Raw genomic sequence first — 25,716 nt, forward strand, 5'->3', positions numbered from 1 at the left:
AGCCAGGGGGTCCCTGGACTTTGACACAAACTTTGGTACTTTCCGGTTGTGTCGAGACGTGAAGAGATCCACGTCCGGGGTCCCCCAGAGGTCGCAGATCTGCGCGAACACCTCCGGAAAAAGAGACCACTCTCCGGGGTCAGCTGAGGACCGACTGACGAAATCCGCTTCCCAATTGAGAACTCCTGGAATGTGAATCGCCGAAATGGCTGGAACCACTTGTTCCGCCCAGAGGAGGATTTTTGCACCTCGGACATGGCCGCTGAGCTGCGAGTGCCGCCCTGACGATTGATGTATGCCACAGCTGTGGCATTGTCCGACTGGACACGGACAGGGTGACCCAGAAGCAGGGACTCCCAATGCTTCAGACAAAGATAAATCGCCCTCAGTTCCAGAATGTTTATGGAAAGAAGGGATTCTAGGGGAGGCCAGAGGCCCTGAACCGTCTGATCCCTGAAGACACCCCCCCAGCCCGACAAGCTGGCGTCCATCGTGACCACCTGCCAGTGGAGGGGGAGGAAGGAACACCCCTGAAGAAGAAGAGGGGAGCGGAGCCACCAGCGCAGAGACCGCCGAGTCCGGAGCGGGAGAACAATCTCACGATCGAGAGAGAAAGGGGACCTGACCCATCGTGCAAGAATCACCAGCTGAAGAGGACGGTAATGAAACTGGGCAAAGGGTATGGCCTCCATGGCTGCCACCATCCGACTCAGGACTTCCATGCAAGTACTGATGGAGACCGGGGATGGTGTCCGGAGGGAGCGACAAGAGGGCCAGACGTTTGTCCAGCGGAAGGCGAATCCGAGCCGAGGCAGAGTCGAACTGAAGCCCCAAGAAGACCAGAGACTGGGTGGGTGAGAGAACCGACTTGTCTCGGTTGACCATCCACCCGAAGCGACATAAGGTCTGAAGAGTGAAGCTCACATTCTCCAGAATGGGCTCTGTTGGGGGCTTGATGAGAAGGTCGTCCAAGTAGCGTATCACTGAGACCCCTCTTGACCGTAACAGAGCTACCACAGGTGCCAGAATCTTGGTAAAGACTCATGGCGCTGTGGCCAGACCGAAGGGGAGAGCCACAAATTGATAATGACCTCCCGGAACCGCAAATCGGAGGTACCGCTGGTGTCCGGGAAAAATTGGAACGTGGAGGAAGGCATCCTTGATGTCCACCGAGGAAAGAAACTCCCCTTGATCCATAGATGCCACCACCGATCGGAGAGATTCCATTCGGAAATGGCGGATAAGAAGATGGTGGTTGAGACGTTTGAGATCCAGGTTTGGCCGCACAGAACTGTTTTTCTTGGGAACCACAAAAAGATTGGAATAACAACCCCCGAAAGCGTTCCCTTGAAGGAACTGGGACGATAACACCCTGGACCAGAAGGGACTGAAGAGCCTCCCGAAATCCCCTCACAAGCGAGGGAGATCGGGGAGCATGGGACTGGAAAAAATGATCCCTCGGAAGGGAGGCAAATTCTATCCGGTATCCGTTGGACACCATCTCCCTGACCCAGGAGTCCTGAATGTGCGTGGTCCAAACGTCTGCGAAAAAACAAGAGACTACCTCCCACCCCGAAAAAAGCTGTGGGCGGGGGCGTCCCTTCATGCAGAAGTGGGTTTGCGTTTGCCCGCTTTGGCCGCAAAATGGTCGGGCAGGTTGGTGTCCGACTTCCACGAGGGACGGGCCTTGAAAAAGGGAACCTTCTTGTCCCGTGGAGGCACCTGGTTGGATCCTTTAGAGGGGACAGATGTCCAAAAGGACCGAAAGGAAAAAGACTTACTATGGAAAGAAGTGCTAGGTTTGTTTTGAGGTAATAAAGAGCTCTTGCCCCCTGTCACCTCAGAGATAATCTCATCCAGGCGCTTGCCAAAAAGACGGGAACCAGTAAAACGAATCTTGGTGAGAGACTTCTTGGATGCAGCGTCCGCGTTCCAAGTTTTAAGCCAAAAGGAACGACGGAGGGCCACTAGATTACCGGTGGCATAAGCAGCGCAGCGAGCTGAGTGCAAGGAAGCAGAACACAGGAAATCTCCAGCTTTGGAACATTGGAGGGCCAGAGCAGACAGTTCTTCAGGGGGAGACTCTGAAAGAATGCTCTGAAGGAGTTGGGACTGCCAAACCGAGAGGGCCTCAGACACCCAGGTGGAGGCGAAGGCAGGGAGCAGGGAAGAACCCGCTGCTTCAAAGGCATACTTTGCTAACAACTCAACCTTTTTGTCCGCAGGATCCTTGAAGGCCGCTGCATCCGCCAGAGGCAAGGTAGTAGCTTTGGAGAGGCGGGAAATGGGAGGATCCACCGACGGAGAGGAAGTCACTTTGGAAACAAGGTCATTGGCGAAAGGATATCGCGCTTGGACTTTCTTCAGTCCCTGAAACTTCTTATCAGGGTGCTTCCAGGCAGATTCTAGAATGGCCTCAAATTCAGCGTGAGAGCTAAACACTTTGGGTGCCGGTCGGGCACGATGAAAGGATACCTCTAGAGCTGCATCCGAAGTTCCTGGGTCCTCTAGGTTAAAGGTGTCTCTTATAGCCATAACCAATGAGTTCACCGTGTCCACTGAGTCCAAACGGTCCTCCGAATCGGATGCCGAATCGGAACCCTCGGCCGCTAGCTCTCCAGGAGAGTGCGAACGAGTGGAGGCGGCCCTGGAAGAGGGAGACTCCGACCTGGTACGTGGTTCAGGAGAGCCAGAGGGGCGACCGCGGGAACGTCCTCTAGAAGAGTGATGCGTGTGGCCTGAAGAAGTGGTCGGGCGGGACCTGCAAGAGGAACGCCCGTGCCTACCAGTAGACTCCTGGGAAGAGTCAGAGGAGACACCCCTATTACGCTTATGCGAAGCGTAGGGAGAAGGGGAACGGGACCTTCTAGAAGGCAGGTAAAGGGTAGACCTCTCCAAGGCAGCCACCACATAACGGGAGACCTGTGCCAAGTCGGATATAGACTGGGAGAGGGAGGAAACCCAGGCTGGAGGGGCGGCCGAACCCACCAGGTCTGAAGGGGCATCTGGGTTAGAAATAGCAGGGGGGTCTGGGGGAGCAGTGGAGCAGGCAGAACAAAACATTTTTGCAGAGCAGCTTTTACAAGGGTAATGGGTAACTAATATTCCCGGAATCTGCTTAGAGGGAGGAACAGTTTTGAGCACGGACATAGTAAAAAAAAATGAACAGTCTCACCCAGAGTCTGTGTCCCAAGGCAGCTGCTGTGAGGAGAACTCTACACCGTGCTGAGGGAGAGAGCCGGCCAATAGGAGGAAGAGGCCGGGTAAGCGCAAGGAGCTCTGTGATTGGCCCCTGCATGGCCCCACGCGTGCACATTGCTGATTGGTGGCCCTTTTCAAGCTGCTGAGGCGCTTATGCCGCCAGGTGGAAGGAGCTAACGTCCGCCGGGCCATTGAAGATATACAGCGGAACTCCTCTGTAATGGCGCCTGCTCAGAGCACACACGCCGCCTGTAGTGAGTCCTGTGCGTCCGGGAACGGAGGGGGCGAAGTGCTATCGGCAGCCGTGGCTGCCGAAAGTGAAAGTAAAAAAGATGCAAGCCGCCCGCAGGGAGAAGCCTGCGGCGTGTACAGTGAAATACACACTTGTTAATAAAAGTGCCCGTACAAACAAACACTGCCCGATAGCTCCACTGCCCCCCCATATAATAAAAAATACTCCCCCTGCAGGGAATAAATATCCCCTGGCCAGTCCCAGCTTCTGTAGGATAGGGCCAAAAAACAAACCTGTTGCAAGACCTAGGGAGAGAAAGATACTCACCTCATGCTGAAGAACTTACCTAAAGAAGTCTTCAGACTGTAGTCTTCAGTCAGCATTTTCACCTGCGGCAAACCAAGCTCATAGCGAGGCGAACAGGGAGGTAGGGGGACCCGGACCCATGAGGTACAACCCCAAGCGCTGACCGTTGGCGAGAGGGGGTTAACAGTACATCCAAGATGCCTGCCACCTCTCGCAATGGGGAAACAGTGAACATTGCTTTCCTGAGTCCCCACCTGAAAACAGAAATAAAAAGGAATAAAGAACTAACACATTCCCTAAACCTAATAAATATCAGTTTGGGAGAAAGGGGGTAAATAGAAATTTTTTTAGAAAATGCTATGCAGAAAGCCAAAGAGAGAGACAATGAAACAATGAAAAACTCTGAATAATTAAGGTAAAAACACAAATAAAATAAATGGGAAGCCATCATTTGTTACAGAATACAGCACACAGTTTGCAGCTATAAAACGCATCATCTCCAAATACCTATCGGTATTGGAGGTAGATGCGGTTCTGAGGGAAGTTATCGTACCAGGTGTGAATATAGTACCTAGGAGAGGACCGACTTTAGGTTCAGTACTCTCTCCTAGTCTGTATAGAAGAAAAAGCAGTCCTGCCCAGGAAAGTACACAGTGGCTGAAATACACTGGTAACATAGGATGTGGACATATGAGATGTATTACCTGCGGGTACATGGAAAAGTCAAATCAGTTCACGTCGTATGCTACTAATGTAACATACCCGATAAAAAGTTACATTAATTGTAACACGGAATATGTGGTATATTTATTTAGCCTCATGTATTGTATGCCGGTTGCAATATGTAGGGTCCACGAGCAATCAATTGAAAGTGCGCATTAGGAGACATCTTTTGGATATGAAAGGAGTTAAGCTAGGAGTTTCAGCTTTAACAAAACATTTTTGTGAAGTTCACAATGGTAACACTAACTCACTCAGAGTAAAAGGTATAGAAAAAATAAAAAAGAAACCTCGGGGTGGAGATTTGCGGAGACTTCTGTTAAATAGAGAAACATTTTGGATGTTCTCACTTAAAACGATCCACCCGCAAGGATTAAACCATAGATTGGATTTGATCACTGTTTACTAATATCATATATACCTTATTTATGTGCTTTCTGCTCCTACTATATGAAGTGTTAAATATTAAAAAACTAAAAAATGAAACACAAAATATAATATTTATGAGGTCACGAATGAAATACAAGTATTGAATCCATACCATGTTTTCTATCTGTCGATTTTAATTGTATCATGTGACTGAACGTCAAGAGTATTTTAACACGTCGATTGTATCTAGAAACTATTCTATGACTAAGCGCATTATTGCGTGAAACGCGTCAGAGTTTGTACCGTGTTGTTTGCATCCTGTTGATCCTAAACAAAGAGCCAAAGAAATTCATCTGAACACCCAGTGCTGGATATTCGTTTTTCTGAGTTCTAATTGTCTTGAAGCCGGGGCGGTGCCGGCGGCTCCGAGACAGGTGTATCAATGGGCTAGGAGTGAAGCTGTACTACCTCAAAATCTTTTATGTGGCACCGTATCAAATGCTTTGGAAAAATCCAGTCTGGAGCTCACCTCCTCATAAAAGCTGATCAGGTTAATTTGACAGGACCGATCCAAGCCATGCTGATATGGGGTCATACATTTATTTTTATTAAGATACTCCAAAATAGCATCTCTTAGAAAACCCTCAAACAATTTACATACAACGAAGATTACACTAACAGGCCTTTAATTCCCGGGGTCACCTTTTGACCTTTTTAAATATTGGCACCACATTTGCCATGCGCCAGTACTGGGGAACAGTACCTGTTACTATAGAGTCCCTGAATATTAAAAATAGGGGTCTGTCTATTACATTACTTAATTCCTTTAGAACATGGGGTGAATGCCATCTTAACCTGGTGATTTGTCTATTTAGATTTTTTGTAGGCGGCACTGTACTTCCTGGGTTAGACAGGTGACCTGCACTGGGGAGTTTACCTTATCACACTGTATTTCACCTGGCATTTCATTTTCCTCAATGAATACAGTGGAGAAGAATATATTTAATCTAATATATTTGCTTCTGACTGATCCCCGTTTATAATTTCTTCCTTATCATTTTTTAAAAGGCTAACACTTTCATTTTTAACTTTTTTGCTATTTATATACAGTGATTCTCCGACCTATGATGGCCCTGACATAATTTCAACATACAATGGCCACTCAGAGGCCATCGTATGTTGAAGGCAGCATCAACATACGATCCTTTTATATGTCGAGCCATCGCATAAACTGCTATCCGGCAGCGCAGACTGTTACGCCGAGCGCTCCGGGTCCCCGTTCCTCCCCGGAGCGCTCGCCTCATCCTCGTTGCTGCAGCGCCCCGGTCAGATCCACTGACCGGGTGCGCTGCGGTACCGCCTCCAGCCGGGATGCGATTCGCGATACGGGTGGCGCCCGCTCGCGATGCGCACCCCGGTCCCCGTACCTGACTCGCTCTCCGTCGGTCCTGTCCCGGCGCGCGCGGCTCCGCTCCCTAGGGCGCGCGCGCGCCGGGTCTCTGCGATTTAAAGGGCCAGTGCACCAATGTTGGTGCCTGGCCCAATCTTCCCAATTACCAATTAGTGTGATCACCTGTGCACTTCCCTATATTACCTCACTTCCCCTGCACTCCCTTGCCGGATCTTGTTGCCTTAGTGCCTAGTGAAAGCGTTCCCTTGTCTGTTCCTAGCCCGTGTTCCTGACCTCCTGCCGTTGCCCCTGACTACGATCCTTGCTGCCTGCCCCGACCTTCTGCTACGTCCGACCTTGCTTCTGCCTACTCCCTTGTACCTCGCCTATCTTCAGCAGTCAGAGAGGTGAGCCGTTGCTAGTGGATACGACCTGGTCACTACCGCCGCAGCAAGACCATCCCGCTTTGCGGCGGGCTCTGGTGAAAACCTGTAGTGGCTTAGAACCGGTCCACTAGCGCGGTCCTCGCCAATCCCTCTCTGGCACAGAGGATCCACTACCTGCCAGCCGGCATCGTGACAGTAGATCCGGCCATGGATCCCGCTGAAGATCCTACACTGGTCGCCCAGCTAGCCCTAAAGATCGCCCAACGAGATCAACAGCTGGCATACTTGACCTCCGAGGCACTGCGTCTTCAGTCACAGATACAGCAGCTGCAGCCGCAGATACAGCAACAGCTACAGCTGCAACTACCATCTCCTCCGCCGGCTCCTGCAACTCCTCCGCAGCAACCGGCCGTTCCTAACCCCTGCTTGTCCCTGCCGGACAAATTTGGCGAAAAGATCGCCCAACGAGATCAACAGCTGGCATACTTGATCTCCGAGACACAGCGTCTTCAGTCACAGATACAGCAGCTGCTGCCGCAGATACAGCAACTTCAGTCACAGCTACAGCTGCAACAACCATCTCCTCCGCCGGCTCCTGCAACTCCTCCGCAGCAACCGGCCGTTCTTAACCCCTGCTTGTCCCTGCCGGACAAATTTGATGGGGACCGCAATGATTCTGCCACAGCCACAGTCCAGTCCTTCTTCGCTGAGGTCCGTGGTGTCTTCGAGGAGCCTGCCCGAGCTTCTTCTGCCGAGATTGCCCTGCTGAACCTGGCCCAGGGTGTTTCTTCCGTTGGCGAGTACGCCATTCAGTTCCGTGCTCTTGCTTACGAGTTGTCCTGGAATAGTGAGGTTCTCTGCGCGACCTTTAAAAAAGGCCTATCCAGCAACATTAAAGATGTTCTGGCCGCACGAGAGACTCCTGCTGACCTACATGAACTCATTCATCTTGCCACTCGCATTGACATGCGTTCTTCCGGATGGCGTCTGGAGCTCCGCCTGGATATGGACTTTGTTCGCACGAAGCGTTTTTTCTCCCCGGCTCCTCTCTCCTCTGGTCCTCTGCAATCCGTTCCTGTGCTTCCCGCCGCGGAGGCTATGCAAGTTGACCGGTCTCGCTTGACACCTCAAGAGAGGACACGACGCCGCATGGAGAATCTTTGCCTGTACTATGCCGGTACCGAACACTTCCTGAAGGATTGTCCTATCCGTCCTCCCCGCCTGGAAAGACGTACGCTGACTCCGCACAAAGGTGACACAGTTCTTGATGTCAACTCTGCTTCTCCACGCCTTACTGTGCCTGTGCGGATATCTGCCTCTACCTTCTCCTTCTCTACTATGGTCTTCTTGGATTCCGGATCTGCAGGAAAAAATTTTTTGGCCTCTCTTATCAACAGATTCTACGTCCCTGTGACCAGTCTCGCCAGACCCCTCTACATCTATTGTTTTAACAATAAAAGATTGGACTGTCTCGTGCGTTTCCGCACAGAACCCCTCCTAATGTGCATCGGACCTCATCACGGAAAAATTGAGTTTTTTTTCCTCAGGTTCTTTGGCCCCAAGAAGAGGGGGAGACCCAAGGGGGGGGGTACTGTTACGCCGAGCGCTCCGGGTCCCCGTTCCTCCCCGGAGCGCTCGCCTCATCCTCGTTGCTGCAGCGCCCCGGTCAGATCCACTGACCGGGTGCGCTGCGGTACCGCCTCCAGCCGGGATGCGATTCGCGATACGGGTGGCGCCCGCTCGCGATGCGCACCCCGGTCCCCGTACCTGACTCGCTCTCCGTCGGTCCTGTCCCGGCGCGCGCGGCTCCGCTCCCTAGGGCGCGCGCGCGCCGGGTCTCTGCGATTTAAAGGGCCAGTGCACCAATGTTGGTGCCTGGCCCAATCTTCCCAATTACCAATTAGTGTGATCACCTGTGCACTTCCCTATATTACCTCACTTCCCCTGCACTCCCTTGCCGGATCTTGTTGCCTTAGTGCCTAGTGAAAGCGTTCCCTTGTCTGTTCCTAGCCCGTGTTCCTGACCTCCTGCCGTTGCCCCTGACTACGATCCTTGCTGCCTGCCCCGACCTTCTGCTACGTCCGACCTTGCTTCTGCCTACTCCCTTGTACCTCGCCTATCTTCAGCAGTCAGAGAGGTGAGCCGTTGCTAGTGGATACGACCTGGTCACTACCGCCGCAGCAAGACCATCCCGCTTTGCGGCGGGCTCTGGTGAAAACCTGTAGTGGCTTAGAACCGGTCCACTAGCGCGGTCCTCGCCAATCCCTCTCTGGCACAGAGGATCCACTACCTGCCAGCCGGCATCGTGACACAGACTGCTTCAGCTGCCACCGTATAGACGTTTAATGTGCCCCATGTGCTCTGGTGAGTGTCACTCACTTGTCCCCAACGTTCCGGACCATCCTCTTCATGCTCCGCTGCATGGCTATCGCTCTCTTTCGTCGTCATCACGTTGCCGCGCACACCATCCCGTCATCCAATAGGAACGGCATACGCAGCATTGGTGATGATGGCTATGGAGAGCGATGATTCAGAGCAGCTGTGACTGTTCGGAGCGGCAGGGGCACCCCGGGGACATGATGACGGCGATGGAGAGCGATGATCCAGGGCAGTGGCAGGGACACGTGAGTATAACTTTCTATATTTTATTGCACAGATCCCTCAATATACGATGGATTCAAGTAACGATGGTTCATATGCAAAGAATTACCATCGTATGTTGAGGGATCACTGTAGTTAAAGAACATTTTGGGGTTAGTTTTACTCTCTTTGGCAATGAGTCTTTCTGTCTCTATTTTTGGGGCTTTCATCTGTTTTTTTACATATTTTACATTTTTCTCTACATCTTTTTTAATGCTTCTTCACTGCTGTCCTGTTTTAGTAGTTGAAATGCTTTATTTTTGTCATTTATTGCCCCCTTAACATTTTTATTCATCCTTATTGGTTTTCTTTTATTTTTGACCCTTTTATTACCATAAGGTATATACATCTTACAGTGAGAAGTTAAGATATTTTTAAAAGTCTCCCATTTAGTGTCAATATTCTTGTTTTTAAGGACAGTATCCCATTTTATATTGTTAAGGGCTTCTCTGAGTTGATCAAACTTTGCTTTCCTAAAGTCCATTGTTTTTGTGGCCCCTTGCGAGGTTCCCTTTTTGAAGAACAAGTTATAATGTATCATATTATGATCACTATTTCCTAAGTGTCCTTTTACCTGCACATTAGTTACTTAGTTAGGTCTGTTGGTTAATATTAAGTCCAGTAGGGCGCCACCTCTGGTCGGGCCCTGCACCATTTGGGACAGATAATTGTCTTTAGCTATAGTCAGAAACCTGTTTCCTTTATGAGATTCACAGGTCTCAGTCTCCCAATTTATATCAGGGTAGTTAAAGACCCCCAGTATTATCACCTCATTCTGATTTGCTGCCTTGTTTATTTTCCTCAGTAATTGATATTCTGCCTCTTCCATTATGTTTGGTGGCTTATAGCAAACCCCTATCAGAATTTTTTTAATTTTATCTCCATATAGTTCTACCCATAATGACTCAACATTATCGTTTCCCTCCCATATATCCTCCCGCAGTGCGGCCTTCAGACTCGATTTCACATAAAGACAAACTCTTCCCCCTTTCCATTTTGTCCGATCCTTCCTGAATAGACTATAACCCTGTATGTTGACCGCCCAGTCACAGCTATCATTTTAAACCCACTATGTCATTATTCTCCTCAGACATTATCAACCAGACTTCTGGCATTAGTCAACATGCAATTCAAAGGTGTATGTTTTTTCTTCCTATGAAGCCTATCCCTATTAACTATTCTAAGCCCTCCCTTCACTCCACCCCTAGGTATATTAATCATTTCCCCCTTTCCATCTACACTATCTTCCCCCTCTATGTTGTAGGTTCCCTCCCCCTCCAGTCCCTAGTTTAAACACTCCTCCACCCTTCAAGCCATTTTCTCCCCAAGCACAGCTGCACCCTCCCCATTGAGGTCCAGGCCGTCCCTACGGTAGAGCCGGTATCCGACAGCGAAGTCAGCCCAGTTCTCCATGAACCCAAACCCCTCCTTCCTACACCAGCTTCTGAGCCACTTGTTTACCTCCCTAATCTCCCGCTGCCTCTCTGGTGTGGCTTGTGGTACTGGTAGTAATTCAGAAAATATTACCTTGGAGGTCCTTGCCTTAAGCTTGCGGCCTAAGTCCCTGAAATAATTTTTAAGGACACTCCACCTACCTCTTACTTTGTCATTGGTGCCAATATGTACCATGACTGCTGGGTCCTCTCCAGCCCCACCCAGCAACCTGTCAACCCAATCCACGTTGTGCCGAACTGGAGCGCCAGGAAGACAACACACTGATCGCGATTCCGGTCTTTGTGACAGATCGACCTGTCTGTCCCCCATTAATTCTCTGTTCTAACATATTCTCATAAAAGTGAATTGAATTCAACTTCTCATTTTAAAAATAAAATAATTGGCATAATATGTCATTTAATCTGAGCTACTGGTAGCGCCACTTTAATTGTATCTGTGTCCCCAGAAAGCAGATATAGTTGAAACCTATGGCAGAGCAGGGTTCCATTGGTCCCCTGTCCATTCGTCCTTTTTTTCTAGATTGCAGGTAGCTTTGAGGGTAAGCTCACATGGTGGAATGTCAATGCAGAATTCCCCTGCTGCAGAGTCCTATTGATTTCAATGGGATTGTGCTGCACTGTTCACACTGTAGAATTTTCACAGCAAATGTTTGTGCGTCTGCAAAAAGACTAGACTTCTATTCTTTTTGCCGATTTCACTCGGAAATGCATTGCCATCTATGTGATGCCACATTTCCCTGTGGTCCTAGTGCCCTGCAGATTATTCAATTGTAGGGAATGTCTGGACATGTTTTCAGTGCGGACATTCCACTCATTTTACGCCATGTGAACATGGCCTAAGCCTGCAGCTTACAAGATGCAAGGACCACGCACATGACATCAGATTCCTGGTGCATGATGTTATTGCATTGTGTTGCTTGCACCTAGCTGCTGACTTCACAGTCCAGAAAAGGCATCAGCCACTCTGGGGACATGACCTATTAAGGGGCACAAATAAGTGCATATTTATCATGTGGGTTTACAAATGTTGATTAATACTGTTTTGGGTACAGTAAGAGGGCATTATTAATAATATTATCCCCTTTCTGTTCCAAAAACAAGAATAACAAACCCCTTTGTGCCCTCACACAATACAATGCCCAATTTAATTATTTTCTAGGGGACACAAAGGTGGATATTTTTACTGTGTGGTGGATGCTAAGGGAGTCTTTAGTACTGTCTTAAAAGGGGCAGGGGGACATAAAGTGGAAATTGTTACCGTCCAAGATATAGTATTACTGTTTAGGGGCACTGTTACTCACTGAACAGGACACAACTGTGGACAGTGGAGAGTAAATGATTTGTGTAGGTTAGTCATAGTCCGGTAGTTTTCAAGCCTTTGTGTTTATATACCTCATCACTGATGAAGGAGATATGATATTTCTGGAGAGCACCGACAGCAATGCTGCTGACAGGCCCCTCCCCAGATTCTGAATATTTCAACAGCAATGGAATTCCTTCTGGCAGATTGGCATTTTTGAGGGCTAGAAGATACATCTTAACATCAGAGGGATTGTCTGCCTTTTGTAAACCATCCAAGATTAACTTCTTGGCTTCCAAAACTGCCTGTAAAGCAAACAAGCCAGACATGTTAACTAACTTAAATTTCTAGCTGTCCTTACCTCACACCTGACAAACGCAACATACCATGAAGGCATTCATTCAATGTAGCATGTAACAGCTAAAACCAATGTGGATTCCTTGCCTAGAGGAGATAATCATGTCTTTTCTTCACAGAGGACCACAAAGGTACATAAAAAGTAATTCCTTACTTTCTGTTATAATTTTTGATTAATGTGCATGACAATAATCTACTGAGGTTCTAAATATACAAATATTACTATACCAATTCCAACCATGGCTTTCATATGACATAGTTAAAGGACACCCACAAGCACACACCCACCCACATACATATACACAAGAATGTAATACAGTATTTACCGGTAATTCAGAGCCTGTAGCCTGGTGAAGTTTCTTGATGAGAGCTCCAATAATTATAACCATAGTTTCTCTAATGTCATTGTTTGCTATTTTTCCTTTGTACTTGTCCTGCAATAGAATATAAAAATGAGGAAAACCACTGCACTGTTTACAGCCACTCCATTGGTGCTAACAGAAGAAGCATATCTCCGAAGATGCCTCAAACATGATTGCTGGCCAGTTAAAGGAGAAGTCTCATGCCAAAATATGTGCGGCCATTATGCCCAGGCAGCATTGTCCTGCCTCAGCTGGCGATATGCTGACCGGCAGTGTGATGCTTTAAATGGGCACTGTCATGAAGTACAAAAATTGATATGTTGTAGTACTTAAGTACTACAACATATCTCTAATATACTTTAATAAAAAAAAGTGATTTTAAACAAGTTTAAAATCACTTTTAAATTCGGCCACTAGGGGTCGCCCTCCTAGTGGCCGAATGCATTCGGCAGTGACGTCACTACTGAATTTCAGGCACTGCGGTGCTCACTCCCACCTGTTTGATTGCGCCCGCCTGTTTGAGAGCGAGCACGCTGATAGCTGGGGCTGCGCGCATTGGTCAGCTCCACTGGCCTCGCGCACGGCCCCGCCCGCCCCCTTTACCCTGTCCCCACTAGTGTCATATGTGCCCCCCGCGAGCGCTACCATCACCGCTAGCGGGGTCCCTGTGCCCAGTAGCGGTGTCAAATGTGCCCCCCGCGAGCGCTGCCATTACCGCTAGCGGGGTCCCTGTACCCCTCAGGGTATGGGAATAGATTTAAAAGCCTTGCGCGTGGCTAACGTAGTACTGCGCAGGCGCAGCACTACGCAAATAGCGTAGGGCTAACGTAGGCAGCGCTAGGAGCCTGGCGTTAGCCCTATGCTATTTGCGTAGTACTGCGCATGCGCAGTACTACGATAGCTGCGTGCGAGGCTTTTAAATCTGTTTCCGTACCCTGACAGCTGACAGGGACGGGGAACAGAGCTGCGCTCGGCATTCTTGTGACACCGCTAGTGGGCACAGGGACCCCGCTAACGGTGATGGTAGCGCTCGCGTTGGCACATTTGACACCGCTAGTGGGCACAGGGACCCCGCTAGCGGTGATGGTAGCGATCACTCTCGCGGGGGGCACATTTGACACCGCTCGTGGTAACATGGATCCCGCTAGCGGTGATGGTAGCGCTCGCGCTCGCGGGGGGCACATTGGGCACAGCTAGTGGGCACAGGGACCCCGCTAGCGGTGATGGTAGCGATCGCGCTCGCGGGAGGCATTCTTGTGACCCTATGACATTAGACAATAGGGTGCCTCCAGCTGTTTCACAACTACAATTCTCAGCATGGCCTGACAGCTAATAGCAATCATGGCATGCTGGGAGTTGTAGTTGGGAAACAGCTGGAGGCACCCTATTAGATAAATAAAACACTCATGCATAGACGATGTGAGGGCGGAAGCAAGCGCCCAGCAAGGCATCAGTGACGTCATGCCTGCTGGGAAGTGCTGCTTCCTGCCCTGCTTTATAGAGCAGATTTAGAAGCACTAAATCTGCTCTATTAAAGCGATTAAAACTTTTTTTGAAGCCAGGTAGGGGGTTAGGGCTAGATTACTACTAGGTAGGGACATATTAGATTATATAGTACTTGGTGGGAGCTACCCTTTAAGCCCTGGCAGCCAATGCCAGGGTGCACTGCATCACACTGCAGCTCAACCTATCGCCAGCCGAGGCGGGACATCGTTGCGGCCACCATTTGTTACATAGTTAACAAATGTTAGTTACATAGTATGGTTGAAAAAAGACACATGTCCATCAAACTCAACCAAGGAATTGAAGGGAAGGGGTATGGGTCAATGAAGGGGAAGGGATGTGAGTTTATATTTCTGCATAAGCATTAATGTTATTTTGTTCTAGGAATGTATCTAACCCTGTTTTAAAGCTTTCAACTGTTTTTGCTGTGACCAGTTCCTGAGGTAGACTGTTCCATAAATTCACAGTTCTTATGGTAAAGAAGGCGTGTTGCCCCGTTAGACCAAACCTTTCCTTCTCCAGACTGAGGGAGTGCCCCCTTGTCCTTTGAGGGGGTTTAACCAGGAACAGTTTTTCCCCATATTTTTTGTATTGGCCATTTATATACTTTGATCATATCCCCCCTTAAACGCCTCTTCTAAAGACTAAACAAATGTAATTCTTTTAATCTTTCCTCATAGCTAAGATGTTCCATGCCCCATATTAGTTTAGTCGCGCGTCTCTGCACCTTCTCCAGCTCCACAACATCCCTTTTATGAACTGGCGACCAAAATTGAACAGCATATTCCAGGTGAGGCCATACCAATGCTTTATAAAGGGGTAGTATTATGTCTCTGTCTCTTGAGTCCATGCCGCTTCTGATACATGACAATATTGTTACGCCTAGCGCTCCGGGTCTCCGCTCCTCCCCGGAGCGCTCACGGCGTCTTTCTCCCTGCAGCGCCCCGGTCAGTCCCGCTGACCGGGAGCGCTGCACTGTCATGGCCGTTGGGGATGCGATTCGCACAGCGGGACGCGCCCGCTCGCGAATCGCATCCCAGGTCACTTACCCGTCCCGGTCCCCTGCTGTCATGTGCTGGCGCGCGCGGCTCCGCTCTCTAGGGCGCGCGCGCGCCAGCTCTCTGAGACTTAAAGGGCCAGTGCACCAATGATTGGTGCCTGGCCCAATTAGCTTAATTGGCTTCCACCTGGTCCCTGACTATATCTAACCTCCTCCCATGCACTCCCTTGCCGGATCTTGTTGCCTTGTGCCAGTGAAAGCGTTTAGTGTGTCCAAAGCCTGTGTACCTGAACTTCTGCTACCCATCCTGACTACGAACCTTGCCGCCTGCCCCCGACCTTCTGCTACGTCTGACCTTGCCTCTGCTTAGTCCTTCTGTCCCACGCCTTCTCAGCAGTCAGCGAGGTAGAGCCGTTGCTAGTGGATACGACCTGGTTGCTACTGCCGCAGCAAGACCATCCCGCTTTGCGGCGGGCTCTGGTGAAAACCAGTAGCCTCTTAGAACCGGTCCACTAGCACGGTCCACGCCAATCCCTCGCTGACACAGAGGATCCACTACCCTGAAGCCGAATCGTGACAGTAGATCCGGCCATGGATCCCGCTGAGGTGCCGCTGCCAAGTCTCGCTGATCTTCCCACGGTGGTCGCTCAGCAATCGCAGCAGATTGCCCAACAAGGACAGCAGCTGTCGCAGTTGACCGCCATGTTACAGCAACTTCTGCCTCTGCTACAGCAGCAACCATCTCCTCCGCCAGCTCCTGCACCTCCTCCGCAGCGAGTGGCCGCTCCTAACCTACGCTTGTCCCTGCCGGACAAATTTGATGGGGACTCTAAACTCTGCCGTGGATTTTTGTCTCAGTGTTCCCTGCATATGGAGATGTTGTCGGACTTGTTTCCTACAGAACGGTCTAAGGTGGCGTTCGTAGTAAGCCTTCTTTCAGGAAAGGCCTTGTCTTGGGCCACACCGCTCTGGGACCGCAATGATCCTGCCACAGCCACAGTCCAGTCCTTCTTCGCTGAAGTCCGAAGTGTCTTCGAGGAACCTGCCCGAGCCTCTTCTGCCGAGACTGCCTTGCTGAACCTGGTCCAGGGTAATTCTTCCGTTGGCGAGTACGCCATACAATTCCGTACTTTTGCTTCTGAACTATCCTGGAATAATGAGGCTCTCTGCGCGACCTTTAAAAAAGGCCTATCCAGTCGCATCAAGGATGTGCTGGCCGCACGAGAGATTCCTGCCAACCTCCAAGAACTCATCCATTTGGCTACCCGCATTGACATGCGTTTTTCTGAGCGACACCAAGAGCTCCGCCAGGAAAAAGACTTAGATCTCTGGGCACCTCTCCCACAGCATCCTTTGCAGTCTTCGCCTGGGCCTCCCGCCGAGGAGGCCATGCAAGTGGATCGGTCTCGCCTGACCCAGGAAGAGAGGAATCGCCGTAGAGAAGAAAATCTCTGTCTGTACTGTGCCAGTACTGAGCATTTCTTGGTGGATTGCCCTATCCGTCCTCCACGCCTGGGAAACGCACGCACGCACCCAGCTCACGTGGGTGTGGCGTCTCTTGGTTCCAAGTCTGCTCCTCCACGTCTCACGGTGCCCGTGCGGATTTCTCCTACAGCCAACTCCTCCCTCTCAGCCGTGGCCTGCTTGGACTCTGGTGCCTCCGGGAATTTTATTTTGGAGTCCTTTGTTAATAAATTCAGCATCCCGGTGACCCGTCTCGTCAAGCCGCTCTACATTTCCGCGGTCAACGGAGCCAGATTGGACTGCGCCGTGCGTTATCGCACAGAACCCCTCCTCATGTCTATTGGACCCCACCTCGAGAGGATTGAGCTATTCGTTCTCCCCGGCTGTACCTCTGAGGTCCTCCTCGGTCTGCCATGGCTCCGGCTTCATTCTCCCACCATTGATTGGACCACCGGGGAGATCAGGAACTGGGACTCTGCCTGCCACAGGAAGTGCCTCTCCCCCCCTCCCAGTCCCGTCAGGCAAGCCTCTGTGCCTCCCCATGGCCCCCGTCCTGGTGTCACACTGCCCCGTGCCAGGCCTCGCCCTCTGCCCTCCCTCCCCATTCCCACTCCTGCTGTACTGCCTGCCGTTGAGGAAACCCTCCGTTCTTTCCCGGTGTCCTCATCCCAGGGGAGGCAGTTACCGGACAAAGAGAAGGGGAGACCTAAGGGGGGGGGTACTGTTACGCCTAGCGCTCCGGGTCTCCGCTCCTCCCCGGAGCGCTCACGGCGTCTTTCTCCCTGCAGCGCCCCGGTCAGTCCCGCTGACCGGGAGCGCTGCACTGTCATGGCCGTTGGGGATGCGATTCGCACAGCGGGACGCGCCCGCTCGCGAATCGCATCCCAGGTCACTTACCCGTCCCGGTCCCCTGCTGTCATGTGCTGGCGCGCGCGGCTCCGCTCTCTAGGGCGCGCGCGCGCCAGCTCTCTGAGACTTAAAGGGCCAGTGCACCAATGATTGGTGCCTGGCCCAATTAGCTTAATTGGCTTCCACCTGGTCCCTGACTATATCTAACCTCCTCCCATGCACTCCCTTGCCGGATCTTGTTGCCTTGTGCCAGTGAAAGCGTTTAGTGTGTCCAAAGCCTGTGTACCTGAACTTCTGCTACCCATCCTGACTACGAACCTTGCCGCCTGCCCCCGACCTTCTGCTACGTCTGACCTTGCCTCTGCTTAGTCCTTCTGTCCCACGCCTTCTCAGCAGTCAGCGAGGTAGAGCCGTTGCTAGTGGATACGACCTGGTTGCTACTGCCGCAGCAAGACCATCCCGCTTTGCGGCGGGCTCTGGTGAAAACCAGTAGCCTCTTAGAACCGGTCCACTAGCACGGTCCACGCCAATCCCTCGCTGACACAGAGGATCCACTACCCTGAAGCCGAATCGTGACAAATATCCTGCTGGCCTTAGAAGCAGCTGCCTGACATTGCATGCTATTCAGTAGTCTATGATCTACAAGTACACCTAGATCCTTCTGTACCAGTGACTCTCCCAGTTTAACCCCCTCTCCCAAGACATATCATGCATGCAGAATTTTAGTACCCAGATGCATAACTTTACATTTATTCACATTGAACCTCATATGCCAAGTGGATGTCCAGGCACTTAGTCTATCCAAATCATCTTGTACTATATCCTCTATAGACTGTACCATACTACAGATTGGTGTCATCGGCAAAAATAGAAACAGAGCTGTTAATCCCATCCTCTATATCATTAATAAATAAATTAAACTAGAGCGGGCCCAGTACTGAACCTTGGGGTACACCACAAATAACCGGAGACCAATCAGAGTACGAATCATTGATCACCACTCTCTGGGTACAATCCTTAAGCCAGTTTTCAATCCAGTTACAAACTAAAGTTTCCAAACCCAAAGACTTTAACTTACCTGTCAGACGTCTATGAGGGACAGTATCAAATGCTTTTGCAAAATCCAAAAACACTATATCCACAGCCATTCCTCTGTCAAGGGTTCTACTCACATCTTCATAAAAGCAAATTAGATTGGTTTGACAACTTCTATCCTTAGTAAACCCATGCTGGCTATCATTTAAAATACTATTATTTACTAAGTATTCCTGCATGTAGTCCATGGGAACTAGGAGAATGGCAGCGGAGGTCTGGAGCGGCGATACTGGGACACCGTATATATTCTACCAGCCTGGGCATAATGGCCACACATATTGCGACATGAGACTTCTCCTTCAATATTCTGATCACTATTCTATGCTCTTGATATTGTAGGTTGCAAACATGATTGAAAACATTTCATTGAACATTTGTGTTTGCATATTATAAGTCAAGTAAACTTACAAGTAGAGCTTGCAGAATACTTTCATTTGGATGTGAGGCAAGGCCACAAGCATATAAGAACCTCTCTTGCAACAAAGGTCTTGTTCCATTGACAAAGTCCAAAAACTCCAAGAGTGCTTCTAGAGCATCAGGTGTTTGAGCAAAGGTGACAGCATCAACCAGCTGAGGACTGTGGGAAAAGTTACAGTATGAGAATATTATTTCCCAGGAGATTATTTCATATACAATTCATCAAATATGATTATGCACACAGGCCTAGACCCCTTTCACACTTTGTGATATATAAATATATAGGGGGGGGGGGGTTATGAAGCCTGTACACAAAAAAATTGCAACCTGGAGTTAACCGGCAACAAAGACTACACCTCATTGCAAGAGTTAGGAGCGCAAGAAGGGGATCACTTAGATCTGCACTCCAGTCTAGTCAGTGTCAAACTGGTTATGGGTATAAGGATCCACATTCATGTCAAGACACATTACAAATATTGAAATCTGATCATGTATCATTTATCAGAAATAATGTAATAAACTAACACTTGTCGCTGGAAAATATATGTACATTACCACAGCACTATAATAAGGACACTAATACTCACAGGACATCTTCTTTTTCCGACTTGAGAAACATCACAATGTCTGACTTTTTAACTCTTCGAAGACATTGGATCAGTTGCAAAAAGCTTTGTGCTGCACTGGCTTTTGAAAGATTTTCAGGTTCCAAGTCCTTGCGAATTGCCTTCCATTGTTCTAACAGCTGAAAGATGTATGTTTGACAAATGATCATTATTTTTAAGACCTTAAAGGCTACCTATCATTAAAAAAAAGTTTTTATAAGTTAAAGAGAAAGTTATTTTTAATAACTTTCTAAATATATGTTATAAAATGTTTTCTTTTTTTAATGTTTATTTTAACTTGGGAAAACCCACCTCTAGGGGTTTTCCTACATGTCCTGGCTGCTAGATTTTGGGCTTATGCTGCTGGACTGGCATGAGTCTGAAATCTGACTACAGCCGGGACACGTGACCAGCACAGCGCTGCTCCCTGCCTGTCAATCAGGCCAGTGGGAGCGAGCGCTGTGCCCGCAGCAGCGGCGGACATGGCCAGCAGGCCGGCTGGAGATAGGTGGCAGCTATGGAAGAAGTTCTCACCTTCTCCAAACCAGCCTGCTGCTTCTCCTCTGCTCCGGACACCAGTGGGAATCGGGGAAGTGCCCCCCCCCCCCCCCAGCAGGTTTCTGTGACATCACGCCTGCTGGTGTATGCCCACATTGTCCTGCCGGCAGCTCTGTTAGGAAGGAAATAGGTAAGATACAGACCTTTTTAAAGCACTTACATTTTTTTTAAGAACAGAGGGGGTGTTAGGTGTAGTTAGGGAGCATAGCCTAAGTTAGTTTAGGATTGTTTATTTAGTGATAGGTACTCTTTAAAAAATGAGCTAATCCCTGAAAGGCTTTGTATATAGGCTTCATAGTTTGTCAACGTTATTTAAGTAAGCAAGGCAACAATGCAGTTCCTCACAGCACCTCTACTAAAGGTATAGAGAGTTCAAGGTTAAGCACAGGTAAACATTAAAAAGGCTGCACTGCCTGCTCAAGTGCGACAGCTTCTTCCAAATGCTGATCAGTGGGGGTCTCAGGCATTGGACCCCTGCTGATCTGATATTGATTAATTTTAAAAAGTCAAATAACCCCTTTAAAGGGTACCTCTCATCAAAAACACTTTTGATATATTATAGATTAATGTATGCAGAATAACTTTACAATTGCATGTTATTAAAAAATATGCTTCTTTCTATTTAATTTTCCACTTTGAAGAAATGACCACTAGGGGTCTCCCTACCAGTCCTGGCAGCAAGCATTTCAGACTCATGCTGGAGTCCTAAACACTACGTGCTGCCAGTCTGCTTTGTTCACAAAGGAGAACACTCAGAGCTGCCAGCCTGATTTGTTCACAGCCTGTTTGGCTGTGAACAAAGCAGGCTGGCAGCTCTGAGTGTTTAGGACTCCAGCATGAGTCAGAAATGCTTGCTGACAGGACTGATTGGGAAAAATACAACAGAAAAAAGCATATTTTTCATTAACATGCTATTGGAAAGTTATTCAACATTCATTAATCTAAAATATATCAAAAGTTTATTTGATGAGAGGTACCCTTTAAGCAATTTCTTCTTTTAAAATGTTTTTTTCAAATAGGCCCACCACGCACTGCTACTGCTACTACAGCACATCCATAATCAAAAAGTAACCATTCCTTGGAACCCCATAATCCCCTTTATATGCTTTATTCTTTTTATAAAAATGCCCATAACCAACTATTTAGTGCCCTCCAATTATGTGCCTGTACAGTTGCGGGCAGATGTTTTGGGACAGGTACTCAAAAGGAGCCAGGAAGAGGTCAACACTAAATCACATTTGCTCCTAACCCACAATATAACCAGTTTCACATGAGCATATGGCATACAGTAACAGTAATATGCATTCAAAATACAGGCATATTATAGATGAAATAGCATCAGTATTGCTTTAGTATTGCATCAGTATGTTATACAGTAAATATTGATGGGCATCTTCTAGGCAGAAATTTGAATTACACTTTGAAAAAAAGATGACAGAATAAATGAAAATAATAATAAAATACAGATCAAATATAGCTGCACCCGTATTTTAACCACTTGATGATGAGCTGCTACCTGGGCTTTGACGACCAGCACCATATACAGGAGGTCTGTGAAGATGTCCTCACTTCATAGACTGTGAGGGTCGGCTTGCTATTATCAGAAAGTACTCATTGCTAATGACGAACATCAGTAATTATCCTTATGTAAGCAAATATTCTCTTAAATGTCACGATCACTGCATTTAAGAGGTTCCATGACAGATTAATGTGCAAATAATTAACCCCATTGACAGGGTCAAAGTACGGCAATTTTAAGTATACTGATTTTGTTAATAAAGTTGGATTTTTTGTAAATATGAGTGTTATTGTCATTACATTGACCAACAGAATATAGATCCTATGTCAGTTTTACACTTCATAAAAATAACGTCAACGAAAAATTTGCTAAATTGCAGGTTTGGGGGTTTGTTGTTTAAATTCCCCCTCAGGAATAATATTTTTTGGGATAACTTGTACTTACCGAGGGACAACTTTTACCACTAGATTTCACCTGATCAGCCATGAGAGGAATGGCTACATATTTAGGATTTACTGCCTTTACCACACTGGACAGCTGCTTTCCGGCAACTTCTTTAGGCCCAGCATCAATGGACTTTAGCTCTAGTTTTTGTCTACATGGGAAAAAAAAAAAAAAACTAATCAAAACAAAATAAACTAAGGTATATTGTACACTGACATGATAGGAATTGTAAGGTGCTTCCATTACAGATTCAGTCATTTTTGACAAGAAGAATAGCACTGTTTTTATGATGAAAATGACAAACACTGCTGTGAAATCCAATGGCTCCATTCTAAGTCAATGGGGCTTAAAGTGGTATTCCATGATTTCTTTTTTATTTCACTATGCTACAGGGGCTGTAAAGTTATTGTAGTACATAAGTACATAACATAATATAGTGAATGTATCTGTTTGTGACAGTGGCCTAGAAATTATTCTGTGATTTTCGCCCCAATATTTATTTTGAACAGCATATAAAATGACTCAGCTCTCGGGTTTTCCCAGGTTGCAGTGCGGCAAGATGTGACATCACTAGTTAAAATGATGACAGAAAGCCTGTCTGCTTCAATGGGTGGAGTGACCGATGAGTGGGAGAGAGATAATTTTGCAACAGCTCATTCAGCTCATTTGTATTTCAATGGGTGGGGTGGCTAATGTGTGGGAGGGAGGAAAGTGACCTCAAACTTACAAGCATGGAACTATACGATGTGTAGTTTGAGAATGAAATCCAACAGGATCACAAAAAGATAGTCACAGTGTTATGGTAATGTGATGTCCCAGTACAGGTACACGGTCCTGTACGACCTGGGGGCTCTCCTGCAGGGTCTCCTCTTGTTCTCTTGTTGGTTAAATAAATGTGTGTATGTTCCTTTAATGCTTAGACAGGATCCTTATGTCTAGATAGTATACAGGACCTGTGGAGGTCTCAAGGACCTGTGAGTAAGCCTGTCACATGTTATGTTATGCAGTTACATGATTTGTTGTAACATGTACTCCCAGAGAGCACCAGCCTAACCTATGACCCACAGCTTCACCAATTGGCTTTAGTCCAGCCCCCCACTATATAAAGGGGTGGCAATCTTTAATTAACTCTCTTTCCTCAGACTCTTCTGAAAGTAACATCAAAGTCTTTGCTGAAGCAGCTACCAAAGATCTCAGGACAAGTGTTCAGTATCTGGAGTACCCCAAAAGCTACAAGTCTCTCCTGTAAGTCTACAAGTCTATGTCTGCTGTCACTGAAACTAGTCAAGTCCTGCACAAAGTCAAGTCAAGTTAATTAAAAGTATTGGTCCAGCAAGCTGTGAGGTCCTCTGGGTACTGGCCACCTCTCTGGGAATTCTGGCTTTAGCTGTGAAGATAATTACACCTGTCTTCTATTCAGTAAAGCCTCCGTTAAACCATAACTGGTTGTGGACTCAATTCACTACTTGCCCATGAGATAGCGGATAATCCGGGCGTGTGGTGTTCCGGAACCCAAAAAACCCCCCGGGGTTAATAACATTAGATCCCACCACTCACACCGCAACAACCGTGGTCCCGCCATTCACTACAGTAATCTCATGACATAGCCATTAAGCCCCAAGACAAGCACAGATCCTTCCTAAGCATGTCCACTACTGTCTGGCAGGTACTAAAATAACCTTCTGGGGGGGCATTTACTAAGGGGTTTAGTCATTTTTTTCTGACTATTTTTGGCGCAAAATTGTCGCAATTGCGCCTACCCTATAAATTGTGCGACTTTCCCTAGCAAGAGCTAGAAAGTCAAATTTTTTTTTCCCGCTTAATTTACGCAAGTTTTCAGTTTTTACTTGCAGTGGTCAGGAATTTATTAACTGAGACAGTCGCAGTTGCGCAATAAACTGTCGCAACGGCCATAAAAATTTACTAAATTTACTCCAGCTCCAACATGGAGCAGGAAAAGCTACTGCCGCCCGGGCTCCGACATACTTTCTCCCCGCTACCCTCACTGCGCTACCGGGACACTACAGTGATTTACATCCCACCCCTCTCACCTGCCAGCGCCACACAACTCCCATCTGTCTACTGTTGCAAGACTACAAGTCCCAGCATGGCCTTACAGTGAGGACACGCTGGGAGTTGTAGTCTTGTAGCAGCGGGAGCTGAGCGGCGCGGGCGGGAGACAAGGGGGGGGGGTAGCGGGGAGGCCGTATGAGGAGCCCGGGCGGGAGACAAGGGGGGTAGCGGGGAGACCGTATGAGGAGCCCGGGCGGCTGCACTGTAATGTCAGCCCGGGCTCCTGCCCTGAGAGCCATAGGCTTTGGCTGTCAGGGCATGCTGGGTGTTGTAGTTTTGCAACAGCTGGAGGGCCACAGTTTGCAGACCACTGGTGTGTGGTCTGTAAACTGTAGTCCTCCAGCTGTTGCAAAACTAAACAGCTGAAGGGGACCGGCGAAGAAGTTCACTTACCCTTCCGAGGCTCCAGCGACGATCGCTGACGGAGATCGTCGCGCGGCACTGTCGCGCGGCACTGTCGCGCGGCAGTGTCGTGCAGCGCTGGATCCTACGGAAGCCGGTAAGTTGCGCAAGCTTCCCAACCAGGGTGCCTCCAAATGTTGCAAGACTACAACTTCCAGCATGCCTGGACACCCTTTGGCTGTCCGGGCATGCTGGGAGTTGTAGTTTTGCAACAGCTGGAGGCACCCTTGCTGGGAAACACTGGCCTAAAACAGTGTTTCCCAACCAGGGTGCCTCCAGATGTTGCAAGACTACAACTCCCAGCATGCCTGGACAGCCATTGGCTGTCCGGGCATGCTGGGAGTTGTAGTTTTGCAACAGCTGGAGGCACCCTTGTTGGGAAACACTGGCCTAAAACAGTGTTTCCCAACCAGGGTGCCTCCAGATGTTGCAAGACTACAACTCCCAGCATGCCTGGACAGCCATTGGCTGTCCGGGCATGCTGGGAGTTGTAGTTTTGCAACAGCTGAAGGCACCCTTGTTGGGAAACACTGGCCTAAAACAGTGTTTCCCAACCAGGGTGCCTCCAGATGTTGCAAGACTACAACTCCCAGCATGCCTGGACAGCCATTGGCTGTCCAGGCATGCTGGGAGTTGTAGTTTTGCAACAGCTGGAGGGCCACAGTTTGCAGACCCCTGGTTTGTGGTCTGTAAACTGTAGTCCTCCAGCTGTTGCAAAACTAAACAGCTGAAGGGGACCGGCGAAGAGGTTCACTTACCCTTCCGAGGCTCCAGCGACGATCGCTGTCGGAGATCGTCGCGCGGCACTGTCGCGCGGCAGTGTCGCGCGGCAGTGTCGTGCAGCGCTAGATCCTACGGAAGCCGGTAAGTTGCGCAGGCTTCCCAACCAGGGTGCCTCCAGTTGTTGCAAGACTACAACTCCCAGCATGCCTGGACAGCCTTTGACTGTCCAGGCATGCTGGGGCTTGTAGTTTTGCAACATCTGGAGGTACCCTGGTTGGGAAACACTGTTTTAGGCCAGTGTTTCCCAGCCAGGTTGCCTCCAGATGTTGCAAAACTACAACTCCCAG

The 25,716-nt window shown here is 48.7% G+C and overlaps 1 protein-coding gene across 6 annotated transcripts in view; it reads right to left on the bottom strand.

Annotated features, from left to right (window-relative positions):
* The window catches only part of MTTP (microsomal triglyceride transfer protein), a 137,910-nt gene that overhangs the window by 32,419 nt on the left and 79,775 nt on the right, over positions 1 to 25,716 (bottom strand). For all 6 annotated transcript variants that reach the window (XM_056566924.1, XM_056566934.1, XM_056566942.1 and 3 more), the window contains exons 7-11: positions 22,172 to 22,322; positions 19,633 to 19,790; positions 19,037 to 19,205; positions 12,682 to 12,789; positions 12,091 to 12,303 (exon numbers count right to left, since the gene is read on the bottom strand). In XM_056566924.1, coding sequence (XP_056422899.1) covers positions 12,091 to 12,303; positions 12,682 to 12,789; positions 19,037 to 19,205; positions 19,633 to 19,790; positions 22,172 to 22,322 — 799 coding nt within the window. The remainder of the gene's footprint in view (positions 1 to 12,090; positions 12,304 to 12,681; positions 12,790 to 19,036; positions 19,206 to 19,632; positions 19,791 to 22,171; positions 22,323 to 25,716) is intronic.

Source organism: Hyla sarda, chromosome 1 (genome assembly GCF_029499605.1).
Source record: "Hyla sarda isolate aHylSar1 chromosome 1, aHylSar1.hap1, whole genome shotgun sequence".
Lineage (NCBI taxonomy): Eukaryota > Metazoa > Chordata > Amphibia > Anura > Hylidae > Hyla > Hyla sarda.